Raw genomic sequence first — 20,145 nt, 5'->3', positions numbered from 1 at the left:
TTTCTTTCTTTCTCTCTCTCTTTCTCCCCTTTCTTTCTTTCTTTCTCCCCTTTCTTTCTTTCTTTCTTTCTTTCTCTCTCTCTTTTTCTCTCTCGCTCTTTCTCAATTGTCTTTCTTTCTTTTTTGCTTTCTTTCTCTTTCTTTCTTTCTTTCCTTCTCGCCTTTTCTTTCTTTCTTTCTTTCTTTCTTTCTTTCTTTCTTTCTTTCTTTCTTTCTTTCTTTCTTTCCCTTCTTTTTTTCTCTCTCTCTTTCCTTCTTTTTCCCTTCTCTCTCTCTTGTGGACTCTCTTGGTGCTTCTCTCTTTATGTATCTCTCCTTTCTGTCAATCTCCCTCTATATTACTGCATTTTCCTTACCACTCTCTGTCCTTCCCCTTCTCGCTTTTTCTTTCTTTCTTTCTTTCTTTCTTTCTTTCTTTCTTTCTTTCTTTCTTTCTTTCTTTCTTTCTTTCTTTCTTTCTTTCTTTCCCTTCTTTCCCTTCTTACCCTTCTTTCTTTCCCTTCTTTCCCTTCTTTTCCTTCTTTCTTTCCGTTCTTTCTTTCCCTTCTTTCTTTCCCTTCTTTTTTTCTTTCTTTCCCTACTTTTTTTTATCTCTCTCTTTCCTTCTTTTTCCCTTCTCTCTCTCCTTCTTTTTCCCTTCTCTCTCTCTTTCCTTCTTTTTCCCTTCTCTCTCTCTCTCTCGTGGACTCTCAAGGTAATTCTCTCTTTATGTATCTCTCTTTTCTGTCAATCTCCCTCTATATTACTGCATTTTCCTTACCACTTCCTCTCTGTCCTTCCCCTTCTCGCTTTTTTTTATTATTTTTTTTTTGTCTTTCCTCTGGTTTAACATATAAAAGCTTCTCTCAATATTACCATATTGTAGGTAGCTTACAAATCCCTGTTCACAAATATCAAGGGTCACGACCGTCCCAATTTGAACTTAAAAACCATTTTCACAAATATTTCTGACTTCCTCGCTTGTCTGGCCAAAAAAAGACTAATGACAAAAAACGATAGTGCTTGTTCTGATCCAGATTGGAATGAGACCATATGGAAAAATGCACATCAGTATCACAGGCCCATTGATGCACTCTACAGGAATAAGTATTGTAGAATTTTTTTGGACCTGTTGCAAAAAGAAAGTAACTGCAAAAAAAAAAACAGGCCCTCTGCTTCTGGTTTTATTTTTTATCAAGCCAGGATAGATTACACAGTGCTTTCATTTTTTTTTTTATTTGTCTTCCAGGGGACTCTACAAAATAAAAATTAAGGAATAGCAGAAATCTTTTCTGAGATGTGTTTCATAAAAATCCCTAATCCTGTAATGGAGATGCTGAGTTTTCATAGTTCTTGATGTACTTTCTCTTTTGACTGCAGGAGATTTGCACTAAGAAAGCCGGTCATCCTGACACAGCCACAGAAAATCTCCAACAGAAAATCATGTAAGTTTATTTAGAAAGCAGAGCAGGTATCGCCCACGTTTTATATTGCTTTGAAATTCTCTGCAGCATTTTTTTTTTGTATGTTGTTCATGCTGTTTATTAAAGAGGAATTCAACCTTTTGGGGTTCTGTAAGTGATTTCCGGGCAGCGCGGAAATTTTTTTATTTTATTGTTTCATGTTAATATCATTTTTGCCTCTTTTTTCAGGATTTTTTATTTTTGCTTTTTATTTATTTATTTTTTGCTTTTTTTTAATGTAAGGTTATGCATTTGTGTTTTAGAGGTTTGCAGAATAGTTTATGGCTTCTGCAAAGGTGACGTGAACTTATCACAGGCTTAGCAGTATGCAAAGTACAATAAGCCAGGGTAACCAGTCAGCAGTCATATTTTACTGATCTAACTGCTGTAAGCTGAATTCGGTTTGTTACTTTTCTATAAGGTGAATGTTTTATCTGCGCCTCAGATAAATTAATAACAAAAATGCCCCTGCTGCTAACCACCCCTTAATGTGCAAAAGCACACAGTCAATTAAAAAGAAAAGAAAATACAATGTGGGCGCTAAGTACCCTTGCAAAATTGTAATACTGTGATACTCCTCTCTATATAAAATATAAATTTTATATAAACCACCACGGCATGTGCTTAAGATTCATAATGTCCATACAAATAAAAATTTAATATGGGTATCTTGGTGAATCCAGGGAAAAAAAAACAAAAGGTCCTTAGACTTCATAGGCCTACATAAAAAAGTCCAATTTATTACTCAGTGATTAAATTCAACTGTGCTCCAATCATGCATAGAAGTGATAGGTGCTGTGAATCTTCGTGCTCATCTACACCCCTGCACACACTATCACTCACCAGATATAAGGACCCAATTGTGGTGGGTCAGCTTACACTTGGGTATAATCCCCATTAGCTGGGCTGTCACATCTCCTCTCCTCCTTGACTCGATATAAGTAAATTTCTCAAAAAAAACAAACACTCTCCATAGCGTAACCCACAAACACTCTCCATAGCGTAACCCCATTTTAATGATCAATAACTGACAAACATGATAAATAGTACTAAAACTCACATTTGTCCGTGCCTTCGGCGGCACCCAGTGATCTTAGCAATGGTTATTATGGCCACCTTTTTTCTCATGGGCCCAGTTTTTTGTCACTGGATTCACGAAGATACCCATATTATATCTTTATTTGTATGGACATTATGAATCTTAAAGTGGTTTTAAACCCTTACAAACCACTTTGACCTACAGGTAAGCCTAGATTAAGGCTTACTTGTAGGCCCAAGAAATATCTCCTAAACCTATACGGATTTACCTGAAGACAGCTACTGCTGTCTACGGCGCATGCGCCGTAGACAGCGGCGCACTGGGCAAGCCACAGATCGCGGCGATATGCCGTGAGTGTTGGCTCCCGTGCGCATGTGCGGGAGTGACGTCATCGCTGCTCCGGTGAATCACAGCGCCGGAGCAGCGAGACCCACAGAGACCCACTAAGAAGATGGATGCTCGGAACTACAGGGGACAGCGGTGACTTCGCTGGCTCCTGTGTCAGGTAAGTGACACATAATGGACTACTATGTGATGCATAGTAGTCCATTATGCTTTACCTTTTCAGGGAATCAAAGAGGAAGTAAACCCATCAGGGTTTATTTCCTCTTTAAAGTGATTGTAAATTTTTGTTTTTTACCCAACAAACATGTCATACTTACCTGCTCTGTGCAAGTGTTTTGCACAGAGCGGCCCCGATCCTCCTTTTCTGGAGTACCCTGAGGGTGCTCCTGGCTCCTCTCCTTCATCAGGTGCCCCCACAGAGAGCTGCCTTCCCTGGGGGCACCTGTGAGAGCGCTCTCACGAGTCCCACAGCTGCGTCCATTGACACAGGCAGACAGCATGTCACTGGATTTGATTGACAGCAGCGGGAGCCGAGACAGCGTCTGGAACTGATGGGCTCAGGCACATTGCTGGAACGATTGGTAAGCTCTGGGGGCAGCGGCAGCACAGAAGGTTTTTCCCCATAATGCATAGAAGGCATAAAGTGAAAAACCGTGAGACTTTACAACTCCTTTAAGCACATGTTGTGGTAGTTTATATAAGTTTGATATTTTATATAGAGGAGTGGCACATTATTAGACTTTTGCAAGGATACGTAGCTCCCACATTGTATTTTATTTTCTTTTGTTTGATACTTTTAGTTACACTACTTTGTACATTATCCTTTCTGTTCCTTTCCCTAATTTAATTAACCTTAAAAGGAAGCTGACCAGACAGAAGCTGTACAAGGCAGGTGAATATTCCAGGTCTATGATACTCGTATTTGCTTTACTATCTAGTTAGTCACCTAAAATAAGAATGTGCATATCGGATGTACTGACACTGGCTATTCATGTGCTTGTTCCAGGTCAGTAACTTATGAAGTATTGAATAGGTGATAAGGATTACAGCTCTGAAACATGGCCATTTAAAAATAAGTCAGCAATAGCTCTCCTCATTTTCCTTTTCTGACAGCTTTGTTTAAATGTACATGAAAGCAGATCTTTTTTCTAAATCCAAAACTCAGTCTAAAACCTGCTGTTAAAGATTTTGGCTGCCATGAGCCAATAAGGATGGTTTATTCTTTCAGATCTCTACCAGTTTAACTGATCACTGAAGTACTGTGTGGCAGACGTGGCTGTATGTGGGTAATGGGTTTAGTAGTTCTTTTGCCATTTGTGGTAGATCCAATTACTACCTTCAAACAATGGCTCTGAAATAATAAAGGGCACAGCATCTCCTTTCCTATCAAAGCCAGAAATTCTTATTAGGTCTTATAGATCTGAGCCTAAAGCAGCTTGGCTACTAGGAACATCTGGCTGTGGATCAGGCAGTGTCATACAGTAAAAGTGTCCAGTATGTTCACATGGGCTTAAAGCTGAACTCCAAGTAAACAGCTAAATACACAGATGAAATGTTTATTCAAAGTAATTGCAAAGTCTTGTTTTTTTTTCTATTAAACTAACAAACATTATACTTACCTGCTCTGTGCAGTGGACAGGGCAGCCCAGATCCTCCACTTCTCGGGTCTCTGGCTGAAGCTCCTGGCCCATCCCTCCTGTTGAGTGCCCCCACAGCAATCAGCTTGCTATGGGGCAGCCGAACTGCAGCTCTGTGTATCCATTCAGACACAGAGCTGCCGTTTGGCCCCACCCCCTCTCTCTCCCGATTGGCAAACTGAGTTTGATTGACAGCAGTGGGAGCCAATGATGCCACTGCTGTGTCTCAGCCAATCCGGAAAGAGAGTCCTGGTTGGCTGAGGCACTTGTGGACATCGCTGGACAGAGATGGGGTTCAGGTAGGTGTTTGGAGGGGAAGGGGTGATTTTTATCTTAAAGGAGTTGTAAAGGCAGAAGGTTTTGTATCTTATTAAAACCTTCTGTGTGCGGCAGCCTCCCCAGCACCCCTAATTACTTACCTGAGCCCCCTCTCTCTCCAGCGATGTCCATGAGTGTCTTAGCTATCTGGGACTCTCCTCCTGATTGGCCGAGACACAGCAGCGGTGCAAATGAGAGGGAGAGGGTGCGGGCCGGGGCTCCGTGTCTGAATGGACACACGAAGCTCTGACTTGGCTCGGGTTCCCCCATTGTAAGCTGCTTGCTGTGGGGGCACTCAATAGTAGGAGGGGGCCAGAAGCAGCGAAGAGGGACCCGAGAAGAGGAGGACCCAGGCTGCTTTGTGCAAATCCACTGCAACAGAGCAGGTAAGTATGATGTGTTTGTTATTTTGTTTTTATTTTTAAACAAGACTTTACAATCACTTTAATTAAGGGCTGCTGCTCTTTTATCCGGTCTGAACTCTGCTCAGAAGGGAATTACAGATACCATGCCAAATTCAGGTACCTACACTGATTGCATTTAAAAAGTAAATATACTGTAATAATGCATACAGAGCTGCATTAATATTTGTGAGTTCAGCTATTGGCTTATACTTAAATCTTATACCCACAGGTAGTAAACCACAGCATGTTATTATTAGCCTACAACTTATTTTTCTTATATGGTGATGTACACAAATGGAGACATTTGACATATGTGTAAGTTTGCTCTGTAGCTGATTGCTTTAGAGCCGGTTCACACTGCGGGCGATGCGAGGCGACACGACTCGCCTCGCCCTGCTCTGGCAAGTCGCCCCCGTTCTGTACAATGGAACCGTTCTGAGAGGAGCGACTCGAGTCGCTCCGACTCAGAAAAAAGGTTCCTGTACTACTTCTGGGCGACCTCGGGGCGACTTGCATTGACTTCTATACAGAAGTCATCTGCAAGTTGCCGCTGAGGTCGCGGCAGGTCGCGGCGAGGCAAGTCGGTGTCGCCTCGCATCGCCTGCAGTGTGAACCGGCCCTAGAGTCCATTCACACAGGGGCAACACGACTTCCAGCGAGACTTTGGGAGGCAACTTGGACGCGACTTGAGTATGAATCACAGCGTGACTTGGGGCAACTTACAAGGCAACTTGAAGTTGCCTCCAGGACAGGGGACTTTGCCAGTGGCCAATCACATAATAATCAGCTCTATGGGAGGGAGGGGAGATATAATTTATCTAAATTGTGTAAATAAGTGTATGTATAGCCAAAACTTTTTTTATTAATGAGATTCTGAATAGGGTGTTTTGTCTATTTTTTTTTTTGCTGTTGGTGCACATGCTAAATCACCACGCTGCAACTGCAGTTGCAGGGTGTTTGTGGCATGGACCTATTCACTTGAATGGGTCACATTCGGCATTGGTATTGGGTATTTTGTGTGACAGAGGAAGGAGATTCGGGAGATGGCTAGAGTAGTTGGGGGGGGGGGGGGGGGGGGTTGTTTTTACAGACTGTCACTTTGCTCAGAATGGGGAGAGAAACTTTGGGGGTTATTTGCGAAAGGCTAATCCACTTTGCACTGCAAGTGCATTTGGAAGTGCAGTCGCTCTAAATTTAATGCCACGTACACACAATCAGAATTTCGGACAGCAAGAGACTAATAAGAGCTTTTCATCGGAAAATGTGACCGTGTGTATGCTCCATCGGAATTTAGCTGGCCGAATTCCCGCCAGCAAAAATTTGAGAGCATGTTCTCAATTTTTCCGATGGAAATTTCGATTGTGTGTATACAATTCTAATGTGCAAAAACTCACGCATGCTCAGATTCAACTACGGTGGATGCTATTGGCTATTGGGTATTGAACTTCCTTTTTCTAGTCCGGTTGTACATGCTGTACATCACAGCGTTATTGATGAAACCATCAGAGCTTTTTCCGACCAAAATTCAGAGGCTTCATTCCACAATCGGAGTTTCGGCATGTCAGACTGACACACCACACCTCCGATCTCCGCCCTGCATGCCCCTGTGGCCACGTGCTGGCTGTGTTATCCTGATCACATCATATGATGTCCGGTCAGGATATCACAACCACTTTTCCGCTGTCGTTCTGCTATATGGCGGGCGGCAAGTGGTTAAGTTGACATGTATTTTGGCATCTGTTCACAAATTGATATATGTAGGAATATTTCTAATTAGTAGTCACAGCGCCCCTATTATCACTTCACAAAGTGCACAGTCTTTGTCTCTAGTAAATCAACCCCATAGTCCTTGTACACGTAATACTCCATTCAGTGGCTATAGTTTATCTGCTTCCGAGTTGCAGCACTTATGCTTTTTGCAAGTAATGAAGAAACACCATTGTACTTCGTTACAAGACATTCAAGGTCTAATAAGGATAAAATAGGACTGATTTCATACATTTTATCTGGACAGCTGGTTTTGCTTTAAAGGAAGCTTGTGTAAACTGATCTAAGTAGCCACCCACTTAGGCCTCTTGTTTGCCTCGCTAAACCGGCAGCATACTTGAAACTGCTATGGCAATCTTCTTAATCTAAAATCATTGTGCCTATTTTAATTAGTGGTGGCAGTTAGTTTGAAGCTTGCATTAACAGTCCCTTGGAGATATGCTCAGAATTCCGTTTCCACAGAGAAAAATTGGATTAAGGTGATTGCACTAGCACACAATGCAGTCATGCGCCAGGAGCTATGACCACTGGTGACTCATCAAAAAGCTGGCGTAAGGCCCTTCCGCACTGCAAGCACCTTCATCTGCAGACAAATTAAGTCACTTATGAGAAACATATCTTGTTTGTTCATCCTTGCATACAACCACATCTTAAATTACTGGACATGGTAAAACGATACAGTCCTAGCTGTAGTTTATGTAGGTTTTCTCCAATTAATGTATCCTTTTGGAATGTTTACCACATAACTGTTTGTTCTTATAGTACAGCTCTTGTTTAGTAAAAGCACTTTTACGTTTTTGGGTTTTTCGGAGTTTAGAAATGTTGCTGGCCGACATACAGGGCTATCTAGTTAACAAGAACAAAATGAAAGTAGTATAGCTACTGGCAGCTGTGCTGTTCTCATTAAAAAAAAAAAAAAAAAGTAACAAAAATAAATAATTGGAAGCACACCAAACATATTTTTTTTCCATGAAAAACAATCTGATTGTTAACTCGTATCGCTTCTTTCAAGCAGAACTATAGGCAAAACTTTCGTTTTTCATTTTGGATAGAACAAGGGAGGGTTATAACCCCTGTCCAATTTTTATTTGCCATCTGTGTCCCATTGGGGGGATTTCTCTTCACTTCCTGTCTCATAGCCAAACAGGAAGTGAGAGGAAATGCCTGAATTTTACAGAATTCTTTGAGGACCCCCAAGTCACCAGAACTAATGTCCCCATTGGAAGATTTCCCTTCTATTACTTTTCTGGGGACAACCCAACAATTTGGGATTTTCTTTTACTTTCAATGAAAATGGTAAACAGGACAATTAGAGAGCGTGAATCTCCCTACTGGGGGGCACAGACAGCGGTACATAGTGACAAGTGTTCTAATCCTTCTCCACTCTATCCGACACAAACAAAAAGTTATTGCTTTAGTTATACTTTTAGTTGACATTTGTTTCGTCTTCTAAATGCTAGTCTGAAAAGCAATGTGTACAGCTAGTATTTGCAAAGTTTGTATTTTAGCTGAAAGCATGCTGTAACCCACAAACAGCTTGTGTAAATCACAGTTGTATGGATTCCCCCATCTTAGTCTGAAGTACCTACCTCTCATCCCAGATGTAATGTGGAACTTTAAAGGGCTTCCTTCACTGCTAGGCCTAATTGCAGTGACCTGAGAGTTGTTTCCCCTCTCCCCTCCCTTTTTTTTTTTGTCTTGCCCCTCCTTTTCCTTTCTCCCTTCTTCTCCTTAAAGCAGGGGTCTCAAAACTGCAGCCCGTGGGCCGGATGTGGCCCTTTGCTTGCCTCAGGGCACTATTTCTTCCACTGATATGGGGTAGTAAACCTTCCATTGATGCTAATCATGGGGTGTATTATCCCTCTTAGACCCGGTTCACACTGAGGCGGCACGACTTGCAGCGCGACTGCCTCAGGCGACCGGGATCCGGCTTTAGCGGCGGCTTGCAAAATGACTTCTGTATAGAAGTCAATGCAAGTCGCTTCAAAAGTCGTACAGGAACCTTTTTCTAAGTCGGAGCGACTTGAGTCGCTCCGATTAGAACGGTTCCATTGCACAGAGCGGGACGCGACTTGTCAGGCGGCTAAGTCACCTGACGAGTCGCCCCTGTGTGAACCGGCTCTTACATCAATGATGAAAGTTTTTTTTACTTTCACGGACCACCGAGCCTTTGACATTTACTCCCACTGATGCCAGGGCATTTTCTAGCTTGTCTGGCTCGGGAATACCGCTTATGGTAATTAAATCTTACCCGAAGCCAGACTCGGGAATACTGCCAGGGAGGCTACATACCCATTTATTTATGTTCCTTTTTTTCTGTTTCAAAATTTTGACTGAATTTAGTTTGTATTGTATGTGCTAATATGATTTATGAAATGTATAGCGTGTGTTCTAGTGCTGAGTAATGTGTTAACTGAAAAAGCCAGGTCAGTTAAGGATCAATATTAGTAGTTGCGTTAGACTATGGCATAACCTATTTGAGTTTCTGCTCTTAGTAGCTTTTCAGTTACTTTCCTACTCCGTTGCACTCCACATGGGTTAAGCTGACCATATCAGTGTATGCCCCTTGAGAGCTATGTTAGTATGATCATTATGTTAAATCCTACTACACCTACCACAGTGATTTTAAAGGAGCCCCACTTTCATTTTTTTGGATTTCTTTATATGACGAGCAGTGACGTAACTAGAACCTTCAGGGCCCCGATGCAGGAAACCATGGCCGACCCCCCCCCCCCCCCCCCCGACCTCCGGACAGGGCTCTTTTCTCCGAGCCCGATGGTGGAACACCAGGCCCCCCCCCCCCCAAGTGGGTGGCTGCATATAAAGGAACCAATTTAAAAAACATCAATTACAGCCACTGTGCCCATCAAACGCCACCACTGTACCATCTAATGCCACCACTGTACCATCAAATGTCACTACTGTGCCCATCAAATGCCACCGCTGTGCCCATCAAATGCTGCCAGTGTACCCATCAAATGCTGATACTGTGCCCATTAAATGCTGCCACTGTGAATCCCCACCGCCCGCTCACTGGCTGCCCGCCACTTACCCTGTCTTGGTGGGGCAGCGGGTAACGGCCATGAGCGGGGTCCTCCATGCAGCTACTGCCATCCTCATCTCCCGTCCTCTCCTCCTGATGGGCGTCCAATAGCTGCACCTATCGTTTCAGCCAATCTGGTGATGGGTAAAAGACCCGCACACCTGATTGTTGGAGAGGTGGTTCAGTGTTAGGAAAGTGAATATTAATTCACTTTTCTAACACACCTGGTTAGACTGTGAGCGTCAAGCATGGCGCTCGCAGTTCACCTATTTTGAAGCCTATTAGAGCCCATGGCTCTAATCAGGTGCTGCAAAAACACCCCCCGCCGCTGTAATTCAGGCACCCGGCACCCCAAAAGGGACCAGACACCTAAACATGGGGGTGGCAGCAGTGGCCATGGATAGATTCCTGCTATGCTATGCATGAATCTATCCATTGGTCATAGAGGGGGTGGAACCTGTGCACCCTTTTGGATGCACCGCCACTGATAAACACATGCACACACACATGCATACATACACATACATATATGAACACACACACACATACATACAAGCATGCTCACACGCACACATACAAGCATGCTCACACACACAAGCATGCTCACACACACACACGAGTATGCTCACACACACACACACACAAGCATGCTCACACACATACATTAATGCTCACACACACACACACATACATGCATGCTCACACACATACAAGCATGCTCACACACACACACACACATACATGCTCACACGCACACACATACATGCATGCTCACACACACACACATACAAGCATGCTCACGCACACACATACAGGCATGCTCACACACACATACATGCATGCTCACACACACGCACACACACACACACGCATGCATGCTCACACACACACAAACACACACACACATGCTCACACACACACATACAAGCATGCTCACACACACACACATAGAAGCATGCTCACACACACACACATAGAAGCATGCTCACACACACACACATACAAGCATGCTCACACACACACACACATACAAGCATGCTCTCACACACACGCACATACAAGCATGCTCTCACACACACGCACATACAAGCATGCTCACACACACAAGCATGCTCACACGCACACACAAGCATGCTCACACGCACATACAAGCATGCTCACACACACGCACATACAAGCATGCTCACACACACAAGCATGCTCGCATGCTCACACACATACAAGCATGCTCACACACACATACAAGCATGCTCACACACATGCACATACAAGCATGCTCACACACATGCACATACAAGCATGCTCACACACATGCACATACAAGCATGCTCACACACACACATACATACAAACAAGCATGTTCACACACACATACAAGCATGTTCACACACACACACACACACACACACACACACACACACACACACACACAAGCATGTTCACTCATACAAGCATGCTCACACACACACACGCATACAAACACAAATACAGTAGATAGTCTTATTAAAAAAAAAACAGCAGACATTTACCTTTTGCTCTTCCTGCCGGGTACTGCACTCTAGGGGGAGACAAAGAGCACATACTGTGCTTTCACTAAGCCTAATGTGAGGAGCTCCCGCACAGTGCCGATTTCAGTTCGGCTGATGATCGGGGTGCTCCTCTCAGCCTCCCCTTCTATCGAAGAGTACAGGGGGCCCTCGGCCCCCTGCAGCAAGGGGCCCGGTCGCCATGGCGATCTTGGCGACCCCTATAATTCCGCCACTGATGACGAGGGTTTGAATGCCAGGAATGGGAACAATGATCTTCTAACAGGAGAGGCGAGACATCCAATGTGGGAAGGGAAAGACATTGAAATTATGACTTGGCTCTTGAGTCACCAGGGATATAAGATGTCACCAGTAAGCCCACCAGGCTACACTTTTAAGTGCGGTAATACTTTTGAATGGGCTGATCCTTTAAGTACTGGAGTCTGCCGATCTTGATTATGATCATAAGAGATGAATACAGAAGATGTAATTACATTCTGTAAACTTCAGTGCTGTAAGGCAGGTTAGTGAGTAGATCAACCGGGGTAATGTCATGCATGTACTATCAGATTATTTATTGCATTTCTTTACGTATGTATTATCTGCCATTGAAGAATGTGCTGCTTATTACTGTAAATGGCCCCTTACGGACTCGACCTAGACACATCTTTACCAAGACAGAACTGTATCTACAATCTCTCTATGGCATTAAGCACAATATTGTGTTTGAACAGCCTGATTTGCACTTAGGCTGGCCTCTCGTTTTGTACCTCTGTGTCCCGTGTAACCAGTAGCCTTTGAAAAAGGTGACAGACAGGATGAGGCCAAACTAGATTCAGTAGATGAGACAAGCTAAAACTTAAATTTCTTAGTAGAGATCTGCCAGAGAAAGCACCGTTCACAAATTTTATATCTTTTTAACTATGGGCACTCCTCTATGTGCCTGCTGATAGGTCGTTCAGGTGCTAGGCAATGCATTGTGGGTTGTGGACTGAAGGCCTGAGCTTTATCAGACACACAGATGTAGAGATAGGGAGATGCAGACTGTGCTGGCCAGAATATGTGTAAAAAAGGTATTGTATGTTTGCATAGTTTATTATATCATGTCTGAAGCTTCCTACAGACATGAAATGCCATTAATTGGATCCTGTTTTCATCCAGAACAATTTATTTTACATGGGATATCCTTACAGGTTCAGCTCTTGTTTTTAGGAACTTTGGACTTGGTAGGCAGGAAAACCTGTACTAATATCTACGGTTTCCCCATTAGATCAATTACATAAGCAGCTTCTGCCAGCTGCCGTCTATTTCAATTCCCCACCGATTCGCCCTATTTTGATTGAAGCACAAAGACTTAACTTGATGTTCATGTTGGTAGAGCTGCCATGTTTTGTCACAGTAGGTGGAGCCTGAGGCTCCATGCATGTCCAACTGCCTCTGAGGTCTTCAGGCACCATTAATCTTTTGGTTCATGTCTTCCTACAGACTTTTTTTCATAATGTCACAATATTTGGGATTGCTGTAAAATTTACATCAGTTTGATATATATATATATATATATACAGGAAATTATTTTGTTTACCTTATAAAATAACGTATTCACACTCAGCAACTGTTAACATTCAGTGCATTAAAAAAATGTGTCTTTTTCTTTTTGGCTATTCTAAGATGAGGAAACTGTTGAGTATGGTAGGTGAATGTTTTTTGCTACAAGTCTAACGTTTTCTTTTCCCTAGTTATATTTTCAGCACATTTAATAATTTCCTTTCGTTTTTTTTTTTTCCTCCCCCTTTTTTTGCTTCTCAGAGGAAATTGAAGGTACACGTACAAACATTTCTTTGCATTGCCAGATAGCTTTATTTAGGCAACATGTGTTCAGAATCTAACTTGATGTAGCTCAGAACACATTTTGAATACAATATAGACTTTCCATATTTCCTTTACAACAGCCAGCGCTGTCCCTGTTTTTTTTTTTTTTTTTTTTTTAGTTATAGTATATGCAGTGATGCTTTTTCCATAAAATCTTTTTTATTTTACCTTTTGGGAATTTTTCTTTTTAATTTATTGTAAACTGTTGTGTATTTTATGTGTATGCTTTATGCATTAGTTATTAAAGTGGCCCTTTAGGACTACAGTACGCAAGCATATATCTTTTTCGCTCTTGACATCCGTTTGTGAATTTGTTTAGATGGATGTGTTTACATTTTTAATTGTATATCCTGAAGCAGTAACCACTTGTGGTGTTGTTGCTTTTGCCATGCTTAGTGTTGCATCGCCATTAGTCCTCTATACACGTTGATGTGAATGTATCTCAAACAGATCCCCCTGATCTCAAACTGATGTCAAATGCAAGCTATTTTTCTGCTTTTAACTTTCTGGCTTGTCTAAAGCTTGTGTACACTGGCTCTTAACCTGCACTCATTGGGAAAGTTATTTTATGAGCTGAACCAATATTGCTGGCTCTCAGCAGGAAATTCACCTAGGCAGGTGCAGAGTCAGGCAAACATCTGCCAAGTACAACTGCTGTCACATAATAGTGGAGGGCTGGAGAACTGTGTTCAATACTATAATATACATTTATAGAACATTTATTACTGTATAAGAGCCGTTTGTTCACTGCAGACATTCGATCTTAAAGAACACAGGTAGTATTGTAAGAAATGGTAGGCTACAGAGGGGGTAGGGAGAGAGAGATGTCACTGCTGGTTGGTTTCCTAAACTTTAGTTAGATCCCATGGTAGACCAGTAAGCCAAAACATTTACATTTTACAAATCTTGGCCTTTTAAACAGATCATTAGATATAAAAATGCATAAGTAGAGGTTGTCTTCAGTGAAAATCAGATTTCAAAACAATTCATAGATCCAGAGATACAAGAAACCCAAGTTTTATGTAACCCTTGACTTTTCTTATATGATGTTAAAAAAAATGGCTCTGCAGCTCCAAACCTCTCTATTGGTTATTGAGGCTGACCATCACGTCAAAGAACCACAAGGGAGGCTTAGGAGGCTGGAGGAGTTTTTGAAGGAAAGGTCGATATTTGCACATAGTTTTAACCAAAAAGTTGCCCACTATAAACAGACTTGACCCTTTTTCCCCCACTCACTACAACAAACAGTAGTGCATCAAGCTTAGCTGCGTCCCAGGTCTGTTGTCTCTGAATGAATGGCATTGCACCTGTGCATGCTGTGAAACCATATCCTAAATTATGCCCATGATGTTATTCATTTCTTTCACATTGATTGGCTGGTCTCCTATATCTACTGGCCAACAGTCCACGCCTCTTGAATGACTTATTTGACATGCTACACAGTTTAAGAAGTACATAGAACTTTCTTTTTCTTTCTTTCTTTCTTTCTTTCTTTCTTTCTTTCTTTCTTTCTTTCTTTCTTTCTTTCTTTCTTTCTTTCTTTCTCCCTTTCTTTCTCCCTTTCTCCTTTTCTCCCTGTCTCTCTCTTTTTCTTTTTCTCTGGGAAGTTGGGGACTGTGCACATGTATATATGGAGAGTATTGGTTTAGCCCATAACATGGCTTCCTCCTATGCTTGCAGGCAACAGGTCCACTTTAATTTAAAAGCTCAGTAAGTGCTTTATTCTTTTCTGTCGACAATGGCAAACGAGCAGATGTCACAGCGTAAAATCATCTTGCCTAAGAAGCAGGAAAATGCCTTATATATTTTCTTTTGAAATACTAAATATAATAAAAACTTGTCTTGTAACGTTTCGAAGAAATTGAGTTATGGCACCATCAAGAAGATGGTGAAGACTAAAGCACTTTTTAGTGTCTTTCTTTACTTGTCTGTTCTATTACAGCCTCCAATTTAGGTTGTAGAGTTTGAATTACAGTAGAACAATACAAACATGAAGTGTCTACTCCATTTGATATAGTTTCTCCTACTGTAAGGACTTCAGTCCTCTGTAGCAACATTTCTGGTTCCACCCCCATTTTACAGTTCTAAGTCCTACACAATTATTTGGTCCCATCCATTTTAGTGGCTTTGAAGCTGCTTTTGTGGCATCTGTATCAGTGAAAGGTGCACCATTTTTCCACCTATGCACAACAAGGCAGCTGAGGGCCATACAGCAAAAGGAGAACCTTGTCCTATGCCAACTGTATAGGGTGTCAGTAGAGATCACTTTGTAGAAAAACCAGAGGACCACTTATGAACAAAAACAAATTACAGACTGAAAGATTGAGGTGAAATAATAGTTCTTCATAATGCATAAAAAAATTCAGTGATGCTTCTTTTTGCTCAGTGTAGAAATGTGAATGCTCCAGCCTACTAACCTCTCCAAAACAAGATAGATACCCTGCAAGGTTATTTGATAGCTATAGTTGATAGTTATTTGATAGCAGATGTTCTTGTTGATTGAACAGGGCATTGATTGGAAGTGTGATCATTGAAGTCCAAAAATCCCCCCATGTATGGTCACCTTAAAGTAGTACTGTGGCCAGGCTATGGACATTAAAACATTTACAGATTTTTGATGCCCAATTGCAATCAGACTAAATATACAGTATGTTTGCCTTTTTCATTTTCTTTTTGTGGCAGCATGGTGGGCTAACACACTAGGTAGTTGGACCATTACTCAACTCAGAAAACAATGGCCTGACTTTCCAGTAGGCCCAACAAGTCCCCTACTCTAATCAGCATTGTTCATGTTGACAAAAATAAACAGCCGAACTGCATTACATATACTTCAATTAGGATTTAACATGCATCAAGTAAACTTTGAATCAAGCAGTCACTGACCTCTGTAGCAGCAGGCACTGTTGAGTAATTCATCCTTAGGCCTGGGGCACGTATGGTTATTATTGCAAGCACTTAAAGCATTTTATACTTGGGATTTCATATTTAGATATGCAGATTTTTCTCTTTGCAGCTCTCTGTATGTTGCAGAATTTGACAAGCATTTGAGCTATTGAGCACATAGAGAGTCCCTTAGTTGCAGGCTACCTCACTGGTAGACTTGCTTTGAGAGAAAGCTGCAGCATAACCATTATGCAGGAAACAGAGAATGCATAGGACATTACTAAATATGACTTAACATGTCCATATAAACCTAAAAGCTATATGCAAAAACATAATCACACATCAGTTTCAGATTGTTCACATTTATATCTTTAACAAAAAGCTGAGGGATTCCCTTAAGATGCAGCAACAGGCACAATGTTACTACACAAGAAGCAGATGCAATATTATTTGGTTTATATTGAGAAACCCCTTTACGCTTGTATGTGTAAAGCTGCATTTTGTGGCTGCTATGTATAAATAATTATGGCTGGAGCAGAACTGAATCTCGGTGTGTTCTGCCAACCACTGTACCATGACTGTTTCACAGGACAGAATCATAAAAAAAATACATTTGACCATTTATCCCATTTAATGAAGGTATTGCCTGGCCTTATGCTGTTGCAATTAATAAAGGAATGTGGGAGTTTTGTGGCTTTTGGCCACCATTATTGAACTTGATTCAGTCTTATTGTAATATATGACAAAGGAATAGTCTTAACAGCACAGATATATAAATGCTGTGATAAAGCAGGGGATTTCACAGCAATATGATTTCAAAGGATGGCAAAAGGCCAAAGATGCACCTGTAATTAACAATTAAACATACTAGTTGGTAGGATGATGGTAAAGAAGATTGTCACCATCCTTGGATCTTTCAGTGATTAATGTTGATTTATACCCAAACACTAAAATTGAATATGAGCCTTTTCCTGTTAATATAAATTTTTTTAAATCTGCAGCTTAATAAGAAAAATGAAAAAACAAAGGGTGAAACATTTTATGAAAAAATGCCACAATAGTTGTTTATTATACGCCCAAGTCTTAGCAAACTAAATGTCATCCTGTTACAGCAATACTCCTCTGGCAGATAAAGCAGGCTCACCCGAGGAGTGGAGTCTAAGCATCAGCTGGTTTTCACCAGAGCACCTGATGGTGGAGTTGGGTTTCGGTGCATGCATGGTACCAACTCAGGATTGCCACACCAAGGCGTAAGCAAGAAAGGAGAGGGTACGATGTGGAAGATGGTACAGCAGGGAGTGACTGGATATTGTTTTGGATCCAGGCAGGTTGGCAATGGGCAAGACATCGAAGAGCCGTCAGCGCAATCCAGGTCAGCAGTGGGCAGGACAACAGAAGAGAGGTCAGGTTCCAGCACAGGTCAGGCAGCAGGCAAGAGAGTAGTCAGGACAGTCCTGGTCAGGCAATCAGTGGTATAGTACAGCTCTTTTATAAGTCCCTTCTAGGGCTGATGCTTAAACTGGTGTTCCGGAAAAAAAAAATTAAAAGCCAGCAGCTACACATACTGCAGCTGCTGGCTTTTAATAAATGGACACTTCCCTGTCCTGCAGTCCCTTGATGTTGGCACCGCAGCTGATGTTTCCATCAGCTGCCGGGTGCTGCCACCGCCATTCCGGGTAAGGGAACCTGGCAGTATAGCCTTTTGGCTTAATGCCGGGAACCCTACTGCTCATCGGTGAGGCCCTGCTCCTCTCTCCTATTAGCCCAGCGGCCGAGGGAGGAGGAGGAGGGAGCCCCACGGTGACATAATGGCTGCATCACAGCCGCGGCCGGACTCCTGGAAGTGGGAAAGGTAACTTCTCCCCCCCCCCCCCCCGAAAGGTGCCAATTGTGACACCAGAGGGGGGAGGAATCCGATGAGTGGAAGTTCCACTTTAGGATGGAACTCCGCTTTAAATACCCCCTCACCCAGCATAATTTCAGGGAGCACAGTAAATCTTGTCAGCAAATCTTTGGGTGCCATTGGAAGTACTGGCAGAGAGACCGGAAGCCCTGGCAGGGATTCTGTTAGCAGCATTGAAAGTATTGGCAGGGATTGTGGACATCCTGGCAGAAGTCTCTGGCAATGCAGAGATAGGAGGTGTAGGAGCGGAATGTCCTGGAAATGCAGAGACATGCTCCTAATATATACATTTGGAGTTTAGATCATCTACAGGGTTTTAGTCTATTTTTAAAGTGTGGCTTTTAGCCCTCGTTCACACCCATGTGATTTGATAGTTCAAAATCTCATGCCAAGTTGCACCCTATTTTCGGCAGTGGAGCTATTCAAACCATAAGGCTGGATTCACACCTATGCATTTTGCAGATTTCTACTACAGTCCATCTAACATGGTTTCCTATGGAACACATCCTGTAGTGCAAATCTGCAAAATGCAAAAAGCACAAAAAATGCATAGGTGTGAATCCAGCCTTAAGGTTCAGCAATCATTCAGCATGGTTTGCCACTAAGGACTCCACAGTCTAACATGTCACCCTAACTCATTTGCAACCATGTGCTTTGTATAAAGTCCCTTCTCCTTTGCTCCTTCTTTCATGTCACCCTAACTGGTTGATATTTAGTTTGCTAAAGCACTGTGTGTCATAAACAATTATAGTGTTTTTCCCCATAAAATCAGATTTCTCTTGTTTTTTTTTTTCTGTATCTTAGTGCTGCTAATCACCACCATCAGCATTGGCTGCACATTATTGCTCTGTATCAGCTTCCCGATAGTGGTCGTGCATGACCTATGCCCGTGAAATGCATATCAGTGGGGCCATTTGCAGGGGGACAATGCAGTAGAGCAGTTGGTAGATAGGTGTTATGCTATAACAAGTGCCTGAAGTAGGTCCTTCATGGCAGGGACACCAAGTATTATTTTAAAGAAAGCTACAGATTTAAAGGAATTGAAAACAACTTTTGAAATGACGGTGGTCAAGCTTTTATGAGATTTTTATCATTGGGCTCAGTGCTACTTTAAGGTGACCTTACCCATTCATTGCCTTACCAATGTTTCTATTCCGATTTCCTTTAACTTGACACCAAACTCTAACAAAGCCTTTCATGCTTACCATAACCATATTCCATAAAATGTGGAGCTTGATCTTACGTGGTATGGCTCAGTTTGTATAAAGGAAGACTATACTCCATTTGAGGGCAGCGCCTAATTCTGTCCTCCAAAAATGCACTAAATTTTTTTCGATAACTTAAAAAGTAAGAGCAGTACCTCCCTTCCCTAACCACCTCCTCTAGGACATACTGCTTACTGCCATTTATCTTCTGATTGATATTTTTTTTATTCACCTCTCAATCACCACAGTTCATTTTAGATAAGAAATGTATTTTAAATAAAAAATAGAAGATTGCTTGTAAAACTTGATTACATTGGAGCTACAACCTTTATTTAGTCTGAATCAGTCGACACTGCTATTTCATAAAACCACTATCCATCACCATTATGTTTGGATGTACTGTGTAACTGAACAGCTTACATGACATAATATTACAGACGGCCAATATTATAGTCATAAAACTGAACAAAGAAAAATATCCCCCCCCCCCCCCCCCCCGGTAGAATTTTCCAACAGGAAAAAAGAACGGCAAAGGAAATTACATGCGGCCTGAATAACAAAAGTAACCTCAATTCACTTTAAGTGCTGAGGTCATGTTTATACTGAACAATTAAATAAATCACTTCCTCCTTCCAAGATTGGTAACTGTGTCCCGTGTTTAGTTCAGAAAATTGTTTGTTTTTTCCTGTTTGTTCATTAGGGTAAATTAATTATTTTTAAAGTAAAGCTTACTTGTTATTACTGTAATGCAGTTAGGCTGCATA

At 41.9% G+C, this 20,145-nt stretch overlaps 1 protein-coding gene across 3 annotated transcripts in view; it reads left to right on the top strand.

Moving 5' to 3' along the window:
* The window catches only part of MPP7 (MAGUK p55 scaffold protein 7), a 682,552-nt gene that overhangs the window by 482,378 nt on the left and 180,029 nt on the right, over positions 1-20,145 (top strand). For all 3 annotated transcript variants that reach the window (XM_077491041.1, XM_077491039.1, XM_077491040.1), the window contains one exon: positions 1,360-1,424. In XM_077491041.1, coding sequence (XP_077347167.1) covers positions 1,360-1,424 — 65 coding nt within the window. The remainder of the gene's footprint in view (positions 1-1,359; positions 1,425-20,145) is intronic.

The sequence above is a fragment of the Lithobates pipiens genome, unplaced genomic scaffold, assembly GCF_037356315.1.
Source record: "Lithobates pipiens isolate NorthernLeopardFrog02 unplaced genomic scaffold, aLitPip1_a1.2 Scaffold_19, whole genome shotgun sequence".
In the NCBI taxonomy this organism is placed as follows: Eukaryota; Metazoa; Chordata; class Amphibia; order Anura; family Ranidae; genus Lithobates; species Lithobates pipiens.
The sequence above is the reverse complement of the archived record's forward strand: the minus strand, read 5'-3'. Positions and strand labels throughout refer to the sequence as shown.